Source organism: Struthio camelus, chromosome 8 (assembly GCF_040807025.1).
Source record: "Struthio camelus isolate bStrCam1 chromosome 8, bStrCam1.hap1, whole genome shotgun sequence".
Taxonomy (NCBI): domain Eukaryota; kingdom Metazoa; phylum Chordata; class Aves; order Struthioniformes; family Struthionidae; genus Struthio; species Struthio camelus.
In genome coordinates, this window is record NC_090949.1 from 1,665,026 (window position 1) to 1,686,323 (window position 21,298).

At 42.2% G+C, this 21,298-nt stretch overlaps 1 protein-coding gene across 3 annotated transcripts in view; it reads left to right on the forward strand.

Annotated features, from left to right (window-relative positions):
* The first annotated feature begins 116 nt into the window (after window positions 1-116).
* Window positions 117-21,298, forward strand: part of BRINP3 (BMP/retinoic acid inducible neural specific 3) — a 225,061-nt gene continuing 203,879 nt past the window's right edge. The window contains exons 1-2 of one of the 3 annotated variants that reach the window (XM_009674513.2): window positions 117-312; window positions 18,055-18,340. In XM_009674513.2, coding sequence (XP_009672808.1) covers window positions 18,105-18,340 — 236 coding nt within the window. In that variant the 5' untranslated portion in view covers window positions 117-312; window positions 18,055-18,104. Of the gene's footprint in view, window positions 313-1,924; window positions 2,110-3,059; window positions 3,294-18,054; window positions 18,341-21,298 lie in introns of those variants that run through there. The other 2 variants (XM_009674515.2, XM_009674514.2) reach the window with 2 other exon arrangements.

The window sequence follows — 21,298 nt, forward strand, 5'->3', positions numbered from 1 at the left end:
CACAAATCCCATTCCCGCACCCCCCCCCAACTCCTCTTCCCTCTCTCCTCCCCCCCCCGCCTATCCCCCCCCCCCCATTTCTTTGGGTCTTGTGCCTCTCTCTCCCCTACACACGCACACGCACTCAGAGCCGCGCACCGTGCGGGTGGCTCCTGGCGCTTGCTGCTGTGCCACAAGGAACTGCTGCTGATTCCCAAAGTCCCACCACCGTGCAAATCCCTCCTCTAGCTTGAAGCCGAGGATCATGGACCGCACGTTTGGATTCGGGATGCGCTTTGCTCACAGCCGCCTCGCTTCCTGAAATTTCACCTGGTGAGTAGGCTTTATTTCGGGTTGTTTGCTTTCAACTAATGGACACTTTAAAAAAAAAACCAAACAAACAAAACAAACAGAAACAAGAAAACCTCACCAGCCTTTCAATTGCCTTGCTTCTCAGCCTTTCAGTCGCTTTGCTCGCTCCACTTTCTGAACTCGAAGAAATTGCGAAGCGTCAAGCCTTATCTGACCGCATCCGTTCAGCATGTTAGTCTCAGCTCTAGGCACTAAGTTACAAGCCGCACCACAGTCCCCCTCCCACAGCCTTCAGCATTCCGCTGCTCATTCATCGCATTTTATTACCGTTTGCAGCAGACGCTGCACCTGCTTTATTGCCCAGTTTAACCCTTGCAGACACAGCTGCTGGCCTGGATGTTGGAGGGTGCACTGTTTCTGTCCTTGCAGGAAAACGGAGGGAAACGTAGCAGCTAAGAGAGTCGGGTGCGTGATGCATAAAGGAGTGCCTGGAAGTCTGTGTGCGGAGATAAGGGGGAAAAGTTCATTACTCTTTCTGAAGAAGCTTCGATGGGGCTGGGGATGGGGAAGTAGTCTCCAAAAGGGAGAGGGAAGGATTTCTAGAGCTCATTCAATTGCTCCTGTCGCTTGTGGTTGGAAGGTGCAAGCATTTGGGTGCCCGGGCAGGCTGCACCCAGCACTGACCGGCGTGGGAAAGGAGCCGTGCCATGGGGGCGGGGAGGGAGGACTGCCAGGGTCTGCTCATGCCGGCGCCTGCTCCATCGCCCCTTCCTCTTTTATTTAACGGTATTTTCGGAACTGGCTGCTTTTTTCTGGGCCGAGGATAGGCAGGAGACGTATAGTCTTCCTGAAACGTACGCACACTTGCACATCTGCATGCCACGTTTTGAAGCGGAGAGCAATTTTTGGCCGGAGTAGGGACTGCTTTACTTTCAGAGAAGAGGAGGTCTCAGGGAAATAAACATTTTTATTAAAAAAAAAAGAAAGAAAAAAGAAAGCTAAGTGCCTTTGGAGTGCTATCTGTGGCTGATACTTGCAATATTTCTACGTCTGTAATTAGCGGCCGAGACCCACCCACGTTCAATAGCAGAAGGTGGGGAGGCAACATGCTGCTTCTCACGGGGGGAGGTATCGGCTGAGCCCCGTTTAACTCTCTCATTTGGTGCGCGGGATGAGAGTGTGTGTGAGTGAGTGTGAGTGTGAGTGTGAGTGTGCGAGTGAGTGTGTGTGCGCGCACGGTCATGGCTCCAGAGCGGTACGTCCACAGGTCGCGGGGAAGGCGCCCGAGGCTGGCGAGCAGGTAGAGAGGTGCCAGCCACAGATACACGAGATCTAAATTTATTACTGCCTGGTGGCGAGCGGAGGACCGAAAAGATCAGTGCTCTCTTCAGTATCGGGCTCCCGCTAGTGCCTCCCCCGCCGCCCCCCTGCCTCCAAATCGCTGGCTGCTCCGGGAAAGGGGGAGTGCAAAAGCCCTTCAGGCGTGGGATCCAGAATTCATCCTCCTTCCAGCGGCTCGCAACCCCCCTGTCTAGCCCCCTCGTTACAGCTAAGTGTCTTTCTCCTGTAGCCTCTCCTCCAGGAGAATTTCTTATTACCATCATTCGTGACCAGGCTCTGCCCCCCGCCTCCGCCACACACACCTCCCCCTGCCCCGTCCCCCGTTAGGATGCGACTGGCGTAATTAACCAAATCCCCATCGTTTCGGCTGAATTACACTCCTCTGGCGCTGCTGCGGCTGGGATCCCCCCGCGCCAGGCGGCTCAGGAAAGTTTCCGTGCAGTCAGATGCCCTTCCCAGGTGTAGAGCAATACCTAGGTAAGTGCGTTTCAGAGGCTCTGCTTGATTTCTAATCTTTTCTTATTATTAAACCTTGGGGGAAAAAAAAAAAACCCACAAACCTAAGGAGTCCCGAGGGGTTAACTCGCTGTGGGAATTGCTCACCCTGTGAGCACCACCTCTGCCGTGCTAGTTAAATGATAGCACTCTGCCAAAAAGATTTATGTGCCCATCAGCAGAAAATTTCCCGGGTTTAAGAGCGCTCTGTATTCCCTCTCTGCCAAAGGGAGTCTGGGAGCTGGTAGGACACAGGATGAGGGCATCTGAGTTGGTTAGACCACAGTCCCGGTGATGGATGGCATGGGAGTCTGGGCAATAAAACTGACGCAGATTGGAGCTGGTGGCATTTCTGTACTCAGCAGAAGGGGTGTGTGTGTGTGTGTGTGTACGCGTGTGTTGGGGGGGGGGCACACACACACCAAACCCTTCGCATCCAAACATCAAATAAATCAATGCAATTAATGTAGTCTTAATGGGCGATTGCAGCCAGCAAGCGTGAGGCATGCTTAATAGAGAAGATTCCCATTAGCCGTGATGGTTCATTTCCAGCGTTCAGCAGCTCTAGGCGGGAGGACACCCTCTACTCACACAGGGTTGGATGACTCAGAAAAATAGGAAGACTCGGGCAGCACCCTGGCTTATTTTATTTTATTTTATTATTTATTTTATTTTTTTGCTTGCGGACACCCAGGCAGGGAGAGCGGAGGAAACCCCTTAACGATGCGCGCCGACCGCCAAGCCGCCTGCTCCCCTGCCTGCGCTTAAACCCCGCTGGCCTGGTGCGGCTATTGCGGGGCAGGAGGGGCCGCGGCTCCGCGCCGCCCCGCGCCGCCCCGCGCCGCGCGCTCCCGCCGGCGGCCAGGCGGCGGCGGGCTCCGGCCGCGCTGCGCGGCGCTGCGCGGAGGCGCCCGCGCTCCGCCCCGCGCCGAGGCTGCGCGGAGAGGCGGCGAGCTGGCCGCGGGGAGCGAGCAGTGGGCTGCGGGTTGCCCGGGTCCTGCGTGCGCCTCCCAGGCAGCCAGAAGCGTGACCTGTATGTAGCATGGTGTCAAAAGGGAGGTAAAGAAAATAGAGGGTGTGAACTGCCCGGGCACGCCAGGAGATAGGAGACCTGCTTTCTCTGGGCCGCTCCGTGCTGCTTCAGAGATCATCATGCATTTAAAAAGGTAAGGGCTTCGCTGCCAGCCGTCCCTTTTGTGGCTTATTCCTGTGCTCGAGTGCGAATTCAGTGCACATTTCAGTAAGTGTTGACTTGCGTAGTACAGAGAGTGGAGAGAAAGTGGAATGTGATCTGATATACTAGCCCGGAGATTTTTTGGGAAACTACCTTAGTTTCAACTGTTAATGATCTCTTTTAGGGATAAGCAAGCTGATGGGAAATACGTAGTGTGTAGTAAAGTAAATCTGTGACTGGCAGAAGAACGTAATGCATGTATGTGATGAGTGAAGAGTGCTCTGTTAAAGCATGAAAATCAATCACAGATCCCTGCCAAAATGAAGGCCAATGTAAGATAGACCTGATAAATAAGTATGTATATGTATATATGCGGAGAGAGTAAGTCAGACAGACATGCAGCTGACAAGTAAGTTTGATAGAAGAAACCAAAATAACTTATTTGCTAGAAAATCCCGTATCTACCTTTACTTAAAGACAGCATCAGAAAAGAATGCTATAAAAAGAGCAAAGTCGAAACTTATAGTGTCTGTATTTTCAAAGGCCGGTGACTCTAGCACATTACGAATACAAATGGCTTGAGTGGCCCTACTTACACATACAGAAATAAAAAAATAACTTCAGTGGAGCAATCCTGATAGGTAGATGCAGAGTTTAGAAACTGCTGTCAATACACAACTCCAACAGTGCAAGGACTTACTCATTTTAAATACGTGCTCTATCAGCTTTGAGAAAAATGCCTGAATTGTGTTTCTTCTGCTCTGGATCTGCGTGTAGTGAGAGCCGTCGTCTTAGGTGCTGTTGCTTTGCTGTCTAACTATCACAGGTCTATCCGAACACTACCTATAAATTCTTGCCTTCTGCTGTTCCTTCTCTCTAAATCATGTACATAATATAAAAGTAGGGGGAGGAGGGGGGAGAGAAAGAGCTGTTGTATTTTCAGTAAGCTTATCCACCTCCAGTTAGAGGTAACCTCACCAGCAGGCGCTGGATTCGCTGGAGTTGCTGTGTTTGGGGTGCTTGCTCATGAAACGCTGAAATGCTGCGAGTGAAAATGTCAACTAGGAAACACGAAAACAAGCAGCCGAATGTTTTACAGATCTCACTGCAGAAGGCAGCATTTGTATAACATGCCGACAAAACAACTTGAGAACCTTGGAGTGATGCAATCACCCTGCCTCATCCCTTCCCATTTTTTCTACTACTGCCTGAATCCCGTTGCGAAGAATTAATTACAAGAGCCTACTAATTGTTTACACCAATGTGTGTCTGGAAAGTTGTTTCTTTAGTCACAGAAATAGCAGTGACTTTCTGCTCTTCTCAGTCTCAGGAAGAATCAATGACTTATGGGGCTAAAACAGTTTTATTTCCTTTGGATTAATTTTGACTTGGGTTATCACATCTGACTATGATCAGGTTAGAAAATTTCTTGCTTGAGATTTCGACAGAAAAAATGTAGCATACCTAAACATACCTAAACCAAACCAAAACAAAGTTTGCTTCTTCAGAAGCTTCTGAAAATCTAAATGGAAAATTAGAATAGCAATCAATTTACCTAGGTCTTCACTTAGAAGAAAAAGGAAATGGTGGGAGGCATTAGATGATGCTGTCTGGAAACATTAAGTGTTTTCTAGCTGTCATGTGTGACTAGTGCCTCCCTTTCTTATTCCTCCCAGAAGCAGACATTGATTTTTTTTCTTTTCCTCCTGAAACACTAGTAATCCTTTATGGGAGTGAAATCACCCAAAATGCAATTTGACAAACGAACGGAGCCAAAATACACTTTCAAGAAGTTCTTACTAAAGAAAACTGGCCTATTAGATTCTTGTAGCTAGGAACTTACAGATAATAATTCTTTGAGGAAGATATCTGACTCTTCTTCTTAATCCTTAACTCCATCATTGATATACATATACATTTACATATTATATACATATATATTTAGTTGCAACTGCATTCTCACTGTAGTATGTTTTCCTGTTCAATATATCTGCTCTTCAGGAAGGGCCTGATCTTGCACAACTAAAGACAATTAGAGCATTACTATTAACTTCACTGAAAGCAGGATCAATTTCTAAGACAATAATTTGGAACCGAAATGAACTTCAGTATTAGAAAAACTGGGAGGACCATGAAGTTACATGCTGCATACTGAGCAGTACAAGGGGACTATATTGACTCAAAGAACATTAAAATAGTAGAGAACTGAAGTTTTTTTTTTTTTTTACTTCATCTTATATTGTTTTAGGTCTCAGTATTCTATCATCATTGATAAATCAACATTTTTTTATGAATAAAGTACATTAAGAGAGCTTCATTTTCCAAAGGGCCCCACTGAGCTGCAGGCATTCAGTACCCTGAGAATCAAGTCATCATACTGCTGAAAAACATAGTGTGAATAATTCAGTTCCCTAGCTCTGAAATTAACTACTTCTATGTACCACAGTGAGTATACACACACGCACACACACACACACATTTTGTGTGTATATGTATATATATATATATATTCACACACATATATACATCTATATGCACATATACACCATGCATACCCATGAATTCATCCACCCACACCCATGGTATATATAATTGCTTTCTTGCCTAGGGTCATACCATGTGGTTGACTGTTAAGCACAACCCTTTTCCCTTCTCCCCTTGAAAGTCTCGGCTTACCCCGTGTGCCACAAAATAACCTGCAGACAAGAGGAAACAAGGACACTCTCTGCCATGTCAAGGCTTTACACGTTTCGCTAATGAGCCTCTCACAAAGGCCACAGATTTTGTTCCACCTTTGAAAGAAGATCGACCAGGTGATATATACTGTTAGCTAAATGAAAATTATTAAACTGTAGTGGTTTCTCTTCTAATGAGGTGACATCCCAAGGCTCTTTAGTCAGGTACCTCTGCTATAGCAGCCACATTAATGGCGATTAGAAAATTCTGCTCGTTTGCAGTAACACCTTCACTGCCAGATCTACCAGCCACTTGATTAATGAGAAAAGCGGTTTCTAAGGTATTTATTATACGTTGCCAGTAAAGGGCTTAAATCTGGGGAATCGGAGCACTGCTCTGTACTTTTAATTCTGTATTATTCATGACTACCGAGGACTACGCAGAGCTAATTTAGCTCTTTGAGTACTTATAAATCTACTGGAACTAACAAAAACACCTGGTTAATCAGGTGACCCCGGATCCCCTGGACTCCTGGACATGGATGACCCCAACTAAAGACTCCAAAGTCAGAAGGGATTATTCAAATAATTGTATTATAAATATATTGCACTTTTTTTCTATTTGAAATCTCTATTTCCAGGAAGGCTTGACTTTGCTGGTGAAAAATACCATCAGACACTGAAAAATGGCAGTACGGACTAAGTGGCAGGCCAAGAGTACAATTTTAATTAACTGTTTTTCACCTAAAACAGTATTGATCAACATTCATTAGCACTTTGGAGGACAGACAAAAGCAGATATTTATTACAACAAATTTTAGCTCAAATATTTTGTTTTGTTTTGAACTTAATAAGCATCCCTAAGGCAAAGATGGCTGAATTTTGAATATGAAGTGTTACAAACATATAGTGTATAGACATATGGGTACTTTGGCATCCTGAGGTAGATGATATCAGCACTGGTCTTGACTCACAGGAAAGATTTAAAATGATGCAGCCAGAATTTCACCGTTCATTGTTTTGTTCTTCCACCCTGAACCTTGGGCAGAGCCGATAGGTTCATCTCTTCCTCAAGCACTTGCGGATGTTCAGCATTTCTCGGCTTAATTGCCTTCCTCGCTCGCTTTGTACCAGCACTTCTTATTGTGGTACTCGTTTATGTAAAGCAGCACTGTTTGTGCAAGTGGAGACCAGTCCTGCTGCCGGCCTCTGGGGGTGAGCAGTGTACTTCGCTTGGAGCCATTAGTTGGTGATGGCCTTCTCAGCGTTTGTTCGTCTTGGATATGAATCTGACTCATCGGCTTAAAAAATGAAAGCTCTCGTAACCTATTAAGTACCCTTTGAGCTATCTAGTAACATACATTTATCAAATTAATTCACATTAATTGAAGAGATAGATAGTACTGGTGCTTTTGATAGGCATGGTTATTCATAAGACAGCTTAGTTTCTTCAAACCTTCACAGGTTCGTCTTGGTTAGGTAAAGTCTACCAAAATTTTCTTTTTCTCAGTCTTTCTGAAGAAAAAAAGAGGAGTCTGTAATGAAGAAATCCTATTCTCCTCATACCTAGAGAGACTGCATTAGCTGTAGATCTGTAATCTCTAATGAGAGGCATAGACCATACATCCCTTATTCCACACCAAAAAGATATTAGCTGATATTTTAAAGATAAGACCAGCCTGTCAGCATTAACCTAATACTTTTCTGCTAAATCAGAATGTCTTTTTCTATCAGTTGCAACAAGAAATAGTGATAATTTTGCACTAACGTGGTTTTAAACTACCGTTTAGCTAGGTTAAAACACTTGAATGATTGTAAATTGTGATGAGACTAAAGCCCTAACTCTCTCCTTGTAACATGATGTTCACAAGAAAGACACTTTTTAATAGCAACACATTTTTCAGTTTTTCTGATTTTTTTAATTGCTTCAGAATTTGTCAAATAAGTGACAAATTTATTAATTTTATCTGGAAAAACCAGATATCACAATCATTTTTAGGAACGAGACTTACAAGGAAGTTGAAACAGCTTTGGAGATACATTTGTATGAGATAGCAGGCTGTTCAATAAATATGACACGATTATTACTCCAACAATCAAGTGTTGTGTACTATACATCCGGAGATACAATTAGGTCCAGACTGTCTTGCTGAAGCTTGAATTTTTGCTCAGTCAGTCATAAAGTCCCCACTCCTGCACCTATGAAAATTAATAGCTATAATGTGAACATTTAAGAGGATCTGGACGTTTCCCATATAGTAGTTACAGTCTTAAAATATTGAGGCAAAGGGTCTTCTGCAAAGTCACACGACAGTTTATAGCAGAATCAGATGCAGAACTGTGGTCTTCAATCCTGCATGAGTCCTATCTAGGAAGCTTGAACAACAGATTACAAGTTATTTCTCATAGGAGGACACTGATGGTACATTTTTTTTTTCTGCTAGCAAGAATGGATTTAGCCCTGGGAACCTGAAATGAGCTTTAACCATCCATTTACAGCAGCCAAAAACTTGGTCTGTGAAATCAGCTATAAAAAAGTTATGGGCTTTGGAGTACCTTTGTCTGAAAGACATAACAGAAGAGCAACACACAAAAAAATCACCATTCTATTAGATATTGGCACTAAAAAAAGTATATAAAATCATCAATTTCTATTGCAGCACATCCAGAAATGTGGTACATGTCACTGGACCCTTGTGGATATTATTTCTAAGTGACATTTGTTTTCACATAGAAAATAAAATCAGGAAGAAGGCAAATTCTTGACCAGATCCCCCCCTAGCTAAAATGACAGAGCTCTATGCCATACCTGAACTGAGTCTCCTAAAGTGAGAAATTCATCTTTATAAGTCCAGAAAACACAATTTTTATGATCATAGTTTGAAACTGGAGAAGAATCACGGATTAGGTTAGATAATATCTGAGGGGGTGGAAGTTAATGAAACTAAGCTGTCCGTGGGATTTTGTAAATATGTGCTCATTACATTCAATAGAGTACATTGCTTCTCTGGCCCTCTTCCTAAAACCAGAAAACACCCACACACCATTATTTCTGCTCTTCATTACTTTACGAACAATATTAGCGCCTCAGTAGCTTCAAGGAAACTGCTGTTTTGTCTGAGACTGAGAAGATTTCCTTTGCCCTCCTTCCTTTCCTGAACGTTTGTTGCAGAATCTCCAGAAATAAGATTTTTAAGTAGCGAGATAAATAAATAGCCAGGCGCTTCATAAGGGGAATGAACAACATCATCGCCATAATTCTTTTCGTTTTGTAACATTTTTGTCATCAAATGATTTGAAAGCACCATACAGACATTAATTGCTCAGGCTACACAACACCCCCTTTTCCTGATATTATGAATGGAAACTGTGTTTAAAAAAAGGCTAAGGGACTAGTCAACAGTTATACATCTGACCTGTAATTCCAGAGAGCTCTGCTCCAAACGTTCTCCTTTCTCTATAAACTGAACCCTCTTCAAGCTCAGCAAACTATTGGGGAACAAAACTTCCTCCTACCCCATCTCCCTTTGGCCTGATATGAGTCCTTCTGCTTTCAGGAATAATTACTTTGAAAATCTGGAATTAAAACTATAGCGTACAGTCTGCGAATAGCTGCTTCCCCCCATTTTAGATGGCAGCAGCTGAAACAGCCCTGGGTTTTAAAACTAGCTTGAGTCGAGTAAAAGGTTGGAACTAAATGGGCGAGAGCGGTTTGTTACTCTGATGGATGTAGCTAATTTTACTGGATATAGCTAATTTACGTATGTTTTAGCATGCGTGCTCTTTTCACGTACGGCTGATGCTTCATTGATAAATTGGGCCCAAAACCTTCTGGCTGGGACTAACAATTATGGGTTAAAAGGAGGACTATTACTTCATGACTTTTTAGTGGGTAGTATAATATATAATGTAGGATATAGTCTTTGCAAATCCTAAGGAGCCACTTCATCCGCATCAGAACACGTTGAATAGGATTATTGTGGCAGAGAATACTGAGCATTTTAAAGTTGAGCACTGAGTTTTAAATAGTTCCGTTAAGGTGAAATGCAGGTTTCAAAATATCTGTCTTCCACTAGGATTTTCTACAGATCCTATTCCCCCAGGATACAAAATTGTGTGTAATAGTGACTACGCATTAGTATATGTCTGAGGAAACACTAAGCCAGAAGCTCTTAGTTTTTTGTTTTGTTTTGTTTTACTTTGCTTTTTTTTCTGTAGAACAAGTTGTGAACTTTTCCAAAGAGAGTTTATACTGTTTCCATTCTAATTCCCTTCACGTTATCAGATGTTTTAACTTACAATTTTTGGACTGCTTGGAAGAGTTCTTAGAGAAACCTGAGTGACGGAAGCATTGTTTCATATGCCTCGCAGTGCCTACTGTATTTGTACAAAGTGATGTCACAAGCAGAGAAATTTGTGAGGAAAATAATAAATCCAAGTGACTATGTTTATCCTATGCAAAGGAATCATCACTTGAAAATCCCTTAAATATCATACAAAGATCTATATGCAAAGATTTCTTGCACGTATGATAGTCCACGTACCTTTGTGAACTTGGAAAGATATAGACTTATTTCCCAATGGTCTTCTTTGCTTCCTAAAATACAGTCCCCCAGCCTGGAGTGGGTTTAAAGCTCTAGAAGCAGCAGGTTTAAGTGCGACCTCATGGAGCCTGGGGTGGCCGCTCCAGCCTAGGAGTCAGCGTCATGCTTAGGTGGGTCTAGCTTCGTCCTAGCTGGCTGCTCATATGACTGATGGGTTTTATCGGCCAAGGAGATCGGTGCCAACCCTTGTTTAAAGGTGAGGAGCTGAGACACTGTGAAGCCTGAGTAAATCTCTCTCTCTGTCTTTTATGTACCTATACAATTCACATGTTTGAGGTATCCAGCTAACTCCCACTCTTTCATAAATGATATACTGTGCCATTACGTGGTAGAGGAGTGCTCCTACTCCTGTTTTACAAGAGCAGAAGTCAGGCTAAAGCAGGGGGTGTTGGTGGCAGCTCAGGGATGCCTCTGTCTCAGGGTGCTACCCTTGCCACCAAGCGCCCTTCCCGCTCAGTGGAACGCTGTCCCAGGGGATGCAAGGCTCCCAGCAACGCCCTTAGGACCTCTTTGTGCTCTCCAGGCCCTGACAGCTAACGCCTTCCCCACAGTGCACTCGCCAGAGGAACAGATCCACTTTATCAAGGCAGAAAAACTGAATGTGCAGTTTGGGGACGCTGCCTCGTTTCATCAGCTAGAACACGTAAAGATTAGTTTGCACGGAAGGATGAACTTAGATTAACAGATTGAAAGGGTACCTGTGGGAATTGATACATCATGATCTGGGTAGCAAAGGAAAAATTAGGTCTTTTACAAATATCAGGCATTAAAACAGTTACCTCAGTGTACCTGACAGCTAGTATGTACTTCCAGGGCTGAGGAGACTGGCCATAGCTGCAGAGGGATACAATAAAAAACACGTGGATACATCCAATTAAAGACTGACAGGCCTTTGCAGAAGTGCAATTCTACACAGACATTGCAAACACCAAGGCACTTTTTTGTGGATAATAGATGTAATCATGTAATCTGTGACAATCAAATCTCACATGGCAGACGGATCGGACGATGGCTGCAGGGGTCGGGATGATGGATACTCTCCTTTTGTGGGCGCATTTTTTTATTTTTTGCCCTTCCTCTCTGAAGGCTGGAATAGAGAGCAGGAGTAGGATTGCATTTACAAAAAATCCAGACTGCTGTCTGTTTTATGTTTCACTTTTCAGGAATGTAGTTTACAGGGGTCTTATGCTGATCTCACATGGAGAAGAGAGAAGAAAGCTGAAATCTGGCACTGGAGGAAGCTCTGTTTGAAGGGAATGAAATGCGTTGCACGAAGCCAGAGCAGACACCAGGCGCTCTTATGAGGAGCCCACGTTCTTTCGAGCCTGGAGCGTAAAACTCACTTAAGGATGTCAGAGCTTGAGTTGTTTTCTCCTTTCAGGTTTTCCAGCATATCTGCTTTTGAGTCCTGGTTGAGGAGAGTCCTTAGGTCAGGGCTTATTGTAGCTCATTTTGAATGACAGAAAACAAGCTGATCCAAAGCACCTCACTGAAAGTCACCTGTTGACAAATGTATTTTGTCTACTTCTTGCGTAATGGCACACACTATACGCTGCAGCTCGTGTGTATGAGGCCTGGAGACAGGAAGAGCTCTCTTCTGACCCCCCCCGACCCCTATTCTTTGTTCCACCAAACTAACCTCCTGCCTCTCTTGTCACTGCACCAGCCTTTTGCTGGTTCTCACGATATGTGAAGGCTACCCACCATCTAACAGCTTCTTACAGCCAGGACAGAATAGACCTCTCAGTTTATGAGACCCATTTGCTATCCTTTAGAAAGCTTAGCTCGTGAGAGCTTATTTTGTGGATCTTGATGCTTTCCTTTGAAGACCAAACTTCAAGTGATGGCTGAGAACAGTGCACAGGACAAGTGAGATGCTCTTTGGTGCTCTGATCTTCACTGCTCCGCTCTTCTCCGTAGTGGTCCCACCGCTCTCTGCTCTTGTGTTCCATGGCACCCCATCAGCTTTGTGGCTGTCTCGTTTACATTGGAGCGTGTGAGGATTTCAAGGACAGGTGTCTCCCTGCTGTATTCGTTTCACAGTGTTAACGTGCCAAAAGTTACTTTTTGAGGAAAAAAAATCATTAATTATATAGCACAGAGTTCTTATGAGTAGGTCTTACGGTGCTTTACAAAGGAAGACAACGCTATCATCTCTACACTTTAGATGAGGAAATGAAAGCACAGAGACAGGGTCATCTAGTAGATGAGAGTCATCTCCGGAACTCAGCCTATTATTTTATCTACTGTGAACAATGGCTTTTTTTTTTCTTTTCATGTCAAAATACCTTTGCAAATATGGTCCTGACTTATCTTGCCTGCTCTGAGTTTCGCTGCTTTCTGTCCAGCTACACGGGATAAATCGTTACTTCTTGCCACTGATTCAAAGTTAAAGTCACTGGTAGTATTCTTGAGCATTTTGCATAATTGTTAGAAAATCCATGATTTACTCTGGTCCTCTTTTCCATGGCATATGTAAACTAAAAGAAACGCCCAGTGTACCCTGTATTGCAACTAATGCTGTACTTCATCAGAGGTAATAACTTTGAAATCCTCAAGACTTGTAAGTGAATGGAGTTATTTGGAGCATGAAAAACCTGTTAAATGGAAAAGTTACAATCTTATCAAAACCTAACTCCCCAAAAATTGAATTGTTTTTTCTTTTTCTTCTCATCTGTTTTTGGATTTCTTTTTTAAAAGGGAGATCTATTTATTTACCTTTTTTTTGTTGTTGGTCCAAAGAAAATTAGGCTTCCTATGTTTCTGGCTGTTTGTGTAAAAACATCATCTTGCAGACATTAAGGTTTCTAACACTTGTGCAGAGATGAATATCATATTTCCTGATAAGCTACTTATTATTTCTCCTCTGAAAGGAAATTACAGGCATGTGAGTCCTTCAACATAGAAGATCCTCATCTTTCCGTGGAAGAGCTGGGACATTTCTGAGTGGGGACATTTCCAGGTTTGGTGGAATTCTTGCAGGCATAAAAACCAAAGGACTTCAAAGAGCATCTAGTTTCCTGCATTTCCGCTCTAGGAAAGAGATCACTGTGAGAAACAAAAAGGGAATGATGAAGCCAAGGCTGACTCCTTTCCGTGATGGTGACAGAGATTACACAGGCATTGTTCCACATGTAAAAGAGGACGGCGTCTCAGACCAAGGCTACAGTGGCTCCTAGATCTACATATTAGAAAGAAACATGGCCAAAACCTGATTTTATTTCAATTTTCGTTTAGTGTACGATTGTTTTACTTTAGTTGCTGAGAATTGCAAATTAAAACCTTGCCCATAAAAGCCGCTTATGATACTTTAGTGACTTTTATATAAAGTTGCTCTGCTGATAAACCGGTAGGCAGTATCTTCTTCGTAGCTTTATGCCTACTGTATACTGGCACGTTTTATACACCACTCTCAGCGCTTACAAATAATAGTGAATTATATGCAGTGAGGGTACCACGAATTTTTTCTTTGAGACAATTCCTTATTGTTTCCACTTTAGGAAGGATTTACACTTACTGATCTGCTTTTCTTGAACATTGCTGTCCGTACATCTGGGTTGGCCCTATATTCTGTATACGTTAGCATGCATAATTTATAAAATTAACGTTCTGTGAGCAAGAGGGTTCAACCCCCAGATCGAGCAGACACTTCCATTTTGTACTGTTTTAGGTAGAGTTACTCAGTGGATTTATAAATTACCCCTATGTAATTATATACCATTTCCAATTTTAAAAGAAATTATTATTTACCTGAGAAAAAGGAAAGACTCGCTTTGCTGGGTTTTGCCCTGTGATCTTGTTGACAACTGAAGCCTGATGAAATTTGTCCTGGTGGTCATAATACTAGCCAATGCTATATTTTCAGCTGATGTGCGTGCAGGTCTTTAGCATTCTTTGCCTGTTAATGGAAGCTGAGGATCTACCTGTGGTGCTTCCAGAAAACGCTGAGCCAAATTCGTTCTGCAGTAGCTCCAGCGATGACGACAGAAGTCTAAAAAAGAGGAATGTAGCCCGTTATGCTTCTTGAGCTCAGTCGAAGCTCAGAAGTTAGAAGAGAAAGGGCTGAAGAGTTTTTTTTAACTTTTGCAAGTGATAGCTGGGTGAAATCCCTGTGGATAGCCGTAAGCAATTTTGCCAGACACCTGTGCCTGATGGTTGTGCTCCAAGGCAGCACTTTAAAGAGGCAGTATATTAATACACCATTTTTTTATTTGAAGAGTGTCTTTCTACTTTACAATCCACCTGCCCTATTCCGTAGCAGGTGTTCATTTGTTTTTCAGTACTCACATCCCACCCTGAAACCAGCAGGTGCTCTACCTCCAGTTTAATTCAGATTGTTCTTCCCTGGAGTTCTGCGGCGACTGTTCTGATGACAACCTTTGTATCTTCCGCATGCCCATAGCAGTCTGTGAAAAATGTTTTCAGGGCTTGTGCACTCATGAGAGAATTTATCTGAGCATTTAAAATATAGAGATATTTTCCACTATGTAACCTTAGGAATATTATTTAGACTAGGATTTTCCAAATTACCTTTTAAATAGCAAATATGCATTTAAATCCCTTTGACAGCTTAAAAAATCTTGGCCTTGGTCTTTTCACGCTTCATTTCCTTGTTTGTTAAACTGAGGTAAAAGTTTACCTCCCAAGGGTGTTATGAGAATTAATGATATGCAGCCTACAATGCCTGGACAATATACACGAGTGGATAAATATCACTTAGAAATGCACACATTGTTTTACTCTCCCTAAGGACCAGACATATTTAAACTCCTTTGGAAAATAGACATAGACATACTTTAAACAAGGAGCTTATTTTCTTCTGAAACGACACAGGTTTCTTTAAAGCTATTTTGCCAGCCCTTGATTTATGACATGCCATGAGGTGTAGCATTAAGGCAAGTGTAACACGGGGCTCTTCGTTATTCCTCCTCGAGCACGCGTTTGGTCTGGCTGCAGGAAGATGCTGCATATACAAAGCAGTTCATTTTCTAATCCTAATATTATCATTCACAAGGGCTCAATTAGTCATTATTATATTTTAACGGCCTGAAACACTGTACTGTTAATAAGTACCCAAATGAGTAAATTCTTCTTTAACTCTTATAATTTAAAACATGACATGCTTTAATTTTTTTTTTTTTTTTTTAAGGAAAAAAACCCTTGATTATTTAGAAAACTCAGAACCTTGTATCTTGGCCTCTACTTTTTTTAACAGCATGAGATGTAAAATTTATAGTCTTCATTTTGCCCTTCGTAGCTTCATGTGAGGTAAAGAAATTATGCCCAGGGTCTTCCTACGAGGAGGATGATGGAGGGGGATGAATTTGCTTTGAAATGTATTTTTTCCTAACAACGGGACTGCACTGGGGGAGGAAGAGGGACAGAAGTATTTGTGGATTGCAACTCTGACGTGTTGCAAAAGCCAATCATCTGCTCTGTCGGGAAGTCGCTAACATGGCTTCTTCACTCGCACTGAGTTAGCTCTTAACAAGAAATGGCAACCAGGTGGTCATCACCATTTTGGCAGGCCAGCAGGGCCTAAACTGTAAACAAACTAAACAGGGCAAAACTGTTGCTTTCCAGTTTTGTTTCAGATCCCCATGTGATTGCTCATACGATGTCAGGGAGTTTACACTATGGCAAAACCTCGCATACAGAAATTTCAGTCTGTGGAAGAGAAAAATCACCAGTCTAGGGAGAAAACAGAGAAACTTCGTACGCTATAGACAGAACAGCCGACATTTTTGCATGTAAATGTTTGCATGAGAAAATAACTAGAAGTTGGAGAGCTCGTTGCTTTAGACTCCTGGAATCTCATTTCAGAAGGATTTATAAAACTGATGCAACCTATGTTTTGTGATCATCAGGCATCACAACCACAACGTAGTACTTTGGCATGTACACAGCATGAAATAGATGAATAGTCTTTTTTCAGTGAGATTACTTACCTATTTAACGTTTGCGGGATCAGGTCCAAATCATGTCAACAATTTAATTTGTGCCTAAGAAGACAATAAACTTTGTGCACTTCTCTGGTTGTATAGATAGGATATTACATCCTCGGGCTGTAAAGATCGGTTGGTTCATAGAAACTTTTGTTCTCTGCTGGAGATATTCAACTTATTGCAGCTGATATGTTTGCAATCTATACCAAGACTATGTCGAATATTAATGTCTAGAATATTGCACAGAACATATTTATTCAGCTACAGCATTTCCGTTATAATGGACTGATTGTACTGAGTGTGCAGGTATAGTACTGTTGTATTTGAAGCATACTTCATTTAGCATATACTTACAAATTAAATTACTGACAGTAAAGAAAAAATTTCTGCCAAGTAAAAAATTCCATAGCGGGCGCACTGTAAAAATGTCATAATGAGTGCTGTTTTATTTGAATGTGAATTAAAACAATGTTTTCTTTCCCCCTGTAAGTTCACCAACTAGAAAAATGAAAGCCCTCACGTTAATATATTTTAATGAATTCCATGCTATTTTACCTTACGCTGAAAATTAGAATGGATTATTTTTGTACATTTAGGGATCTACATGACTTTAGTCATTCCAGTATTTCTAAGAACGTCATGCTCTTGAATATTTGCAAAAAAATGTAATAGGCTATAGAATCGTTATCCCCTTTCACAGATGTGGAACTGAGGTATAGACAGAAACAGTGGCTTGTCTTCACTGAATTCCTGAGTGATGTTATGATTCACATTTGATTTTTAATTGGACACCCAGCAATTCTTTTGTCTCAGTTTAAATAATGTTTCCAGGTTGATCCATCTGGTTGGAGTGGATCGGACTGCAGGTCTGCTGCTGTTACTTTAAAGTAAGTGATGCTCAAATGCTGCAGCATCTGGAGCTTCAATAGCTCGTTGAGCTCATCATGCTGGGCAACTCCAGCCCGAGTGAACTGTGCAGTCGCTCTTCGTCCAGCTACACTAGTTTGAACAGAGTAACTTGAGTCCATTAACGGAGCTTGTAGTGAAGACAAGCCATTAAGAGACTTTTCTGAGGACGAAAGAGAAAGCAATCTGGCTTTTCTGAATCACACCTATTTGCTCTCCAGTTGCCCGACTGAGATCTTGTGCATAGACCTCACTGAGTTATTTTGCACTGATGCGAACAGGCAGTAACTCTTCTATTGCATGTTTTTCATAAATGGCCAGCATTTTAGAAAAAAAAGAGAGAGAGAAAAAAAAAAAAAAAGGCAACACCTCCCCTGACAATTTTTGAAGATTTTCCTTCAACAGTAAATACTATCACCGATGATGTTAATGAAGACATTAGTTTCACAGCATTTGAAGTACTGAAACATTCCACTGTTAACTATCCTAGTGGGGTTTATGCTAATGTAAAATGTAATAAAGTAGAGGCCACTATCTCTTTAAGCTGAAAGAAAGGAAACTTGTTTCTGCTTCCAAGGGATGCCTAGTGTGTGCTTATCTAATTGACTGTGTATTTTGTCTAGGTGTTGAGGGAAAGCTAAGAGAATGAAGGCTCTAAGTCCCCAGTGGAAGCATGATATGGCGATGCAGCGCTGGTGCTGAATTGTTCTCTCTGATGGCTCTATGGGAGTGGATAGCCCTGAGTCTTCATTGCTGGGTTTTAGCAGTTGCTGCTGTTTCGGATCAGCATGCCACAAGCCCCTTCGACTGGCTCCTCTCTGATAAGGGACCCTTCCATCGCTCACAGGAATACACAGATTTTGTGGACAGAAGTCGACAGGGATTTAGCACGAGATACAAGATTTACAGGTATGAAGCAAAGGGAAAGCAATTACAGAGATATCATCCTTGGAAGTTGTAAATAAACGGCAAGGGTTTCCTTAAGGGAAAGTTTCAGCTGTGGGAACAAATCCGTAGACACGAATTTCATTGCTGAAATATATGCAAGGCCGTATATGCACGGTGTACTGTGGAAATGCCTGCTTATGACGTTTCTATTTTGTTTACAGAAATTCTGGTAATTGCTCACGTTGCTTTGGAGAACACAGGTGGTCACTGCCTAACTCTAGTCTGCCCTAGTAACACACTCAAAAATGTCCTGAGGTGTTCAGTCCTCACCTCTCATTGCACGAGGCTGACGTGGGACACCCTTGTTTGCGCAGAAAGATCCCATTCGATTGCTCTCAGTGTGACTCACCAAGACATAAGCTGTGACATGAAGAATGAAATTGTGGGTTCATGGACACTAAGAGCAAAGCACGAGCTTCACTGTGCGAATAAGTGCTTTTCGAAAGATTTTACATTAGTTTGTGCCAGTGTTTTAAGAAACGGTTTTCTCAGCCCCGAGGGTCTGAGCTCTAAGATCCACTGCTAAGTTTAACAGAAGTCACTGGTGTTTGGTCCATCAGAAAATTTGGCAGTAGGCCGACTTTCTTCATATTAAATGCGGAAAAAGGAAGAAAGAGGGATGGGTTTGAAAATTATAGGTCTGCTTGTGAATTTGTGCCTGGCTGTTGAATTGCTTTCATGATACATTTGTAGCCTGTCAATCTCCATTCTTTCGAGACAGAACCGGTGAAATATCATAATCATTTGCAGGAGGTATAACTGTAACATCTGATAGCTTTACCAAGGACATATGAAGGAAAAAGAGAGTCCAGTGTAATAATCCTGAGCTAATGGCAAATGGAAAGAAGGGCAGAAATGAGGGAAGATCTGACATTATGGACTAAGAAAACAAATCTATATGCAGACAGACTTTCTCACCTCTTATTGTTACAGATTTTTTTCTGGCAGCACAGAGAAAGAGGCTGCAGCAGTGCAATACCGACAGATTGTTAACTTCCCTAATAACTCTCCAACCTATAAACACAGACCGTTTTGGCATGGAAGGACACACACTGGTTTCATTTAAATCCATGAAACAGTTCGCACAGATTTTATACCTACTTTAAACTATTCTTCCCCAGTGGTATCCAGCTCTTTAGAAGAGGGAAAGAGTGAAATATGCATATATGTATGTGTGTACTGTCCTTTAGTTCACTGTCCAGTGGCCTAGAACGGATCTGCTGTTCTCGGTCCATACGGGTTTTACTTTTGAAGACCGTGCTTTATTTTCCTTTCCTAAATGCATGCAGCAGAGGGCACTCTGTTGCAGGTCAATTTTGCAGTGGGTTCCTTCGCCATATGAAGAGGAATTAAAAGCATTTTGAAAATAAAGGGTGATTTGGAAATATGCTTGATGAAGTGGCTTGTCTTAACAGAACAGCATTGTCCAATATTTACTGCATTTTAAAAGCCAGCTGTCAGGACCAATAATGTAAAGCCAATAATGCAGAGACTGAGATAGCATATTTTATTCCTATTATTCTGTATTAGTCAACACTGAATCAAAATTATCTTGCTAACAAAATGAAAGATGGAATTGTGTTTCATTTCAGCTCTTTCAATCAGGTTTTTGAGAATTTTTCTCCTCTGAGCCATCATTATAGAAACATTGTTAACTTTTATAGATCTGTAATGATATCTCCAGTATTTATTTGTGTTTGTGCATAGGTTTAAATTGAGTTTAATTTATACCATCCCACAGAGAGTGTTGCTGGTGTTCATTTCTGTCTTCTGCCTATTGCCTTCATGACATGAACCGGGAAGTCCAAAGAATAGAGCATGAGGCACGAAGTACCTGGATCAGAAGGAAAACAGCGTTTTTTGATTTAGTCACCTAAATAGAAACCTTATTGCAAATTTTCCGTATAAAATATGGTCCCATTAGCAAGTGTCACACCTTGTGGCAAACCACACGGAGTAAATTTAATCCCTGTTGCTTCTCTGTGAGCTTTCCCAGGCTAAAGAGTCTGGAGCCTAATTGGTCTATCATTCCCTCACCTATCTTTTACCTAATGAAAAAGATCCCCCAAGGACATTCGCAGCTCTGATTTGAATGGAGTGCTAAGGAAGGAGATGAAAGAGAGGGAAACACAGACCTGCACTGACTCAGTTGAAGCTGGGAAACAAAAGCACCGCTCTAAGGGTGCCAACTGGATGGCTTCCTTCCTCTTTGCCCTTCTCTCCACCCCTGGAGGTCCATACCTGAGACCTGACATTTTAAGAGTAAAGAGGAAGACAGGTCACCTCCCTTCATTTTATCATCCATGTCAGGTCAAAATCCATGGGGAACTGAACAGAAGGGGTTGGGATAGGTAGCAGCTCCCTTTCTGTGTCTTCAGACCAAAGGCACTCCGAGCCGTAGATATAGGTATGGCCTCTATACCAAAATCTAACAAGCGTTGCTGCCCACGGGAACTGTCTGAGGAGCGGTAACCCAACGCTGGGACCTAGGTGTTCACAGCTGCCAAGAATAAAATGATCTCAGTAAAACCATCTGAAAGCCAGCAGTGAATTGCACATACTGCACGTAGCGTTTTAAAATGTTTCATTGATGGAGTCTATTTTTCGTTTTGGAGGAGATCTCAGCAGGAGGAGACTGCTGTATAACTTCAGTTTTCCGACAGCAGAACAATTACACGGTGAATAGAATGATGTTTTCATTCCCATTATATTTTTTCCCCTTTGGCAGTCTCAGGAGAGGCAGTAATGATGTAGAAAAAAATAAAATCTCAGTTGAATCATTAATTTCCCAATATATTTATTTCAAGGCAGCATTTTCCATTATAATCAAGATCATATTAAAAACACAGGGAATACATGTTCTCCTGCTTTTGGTTAAGTCATGTAATGCATATTTATATAAATACCACAGTGGTAGAG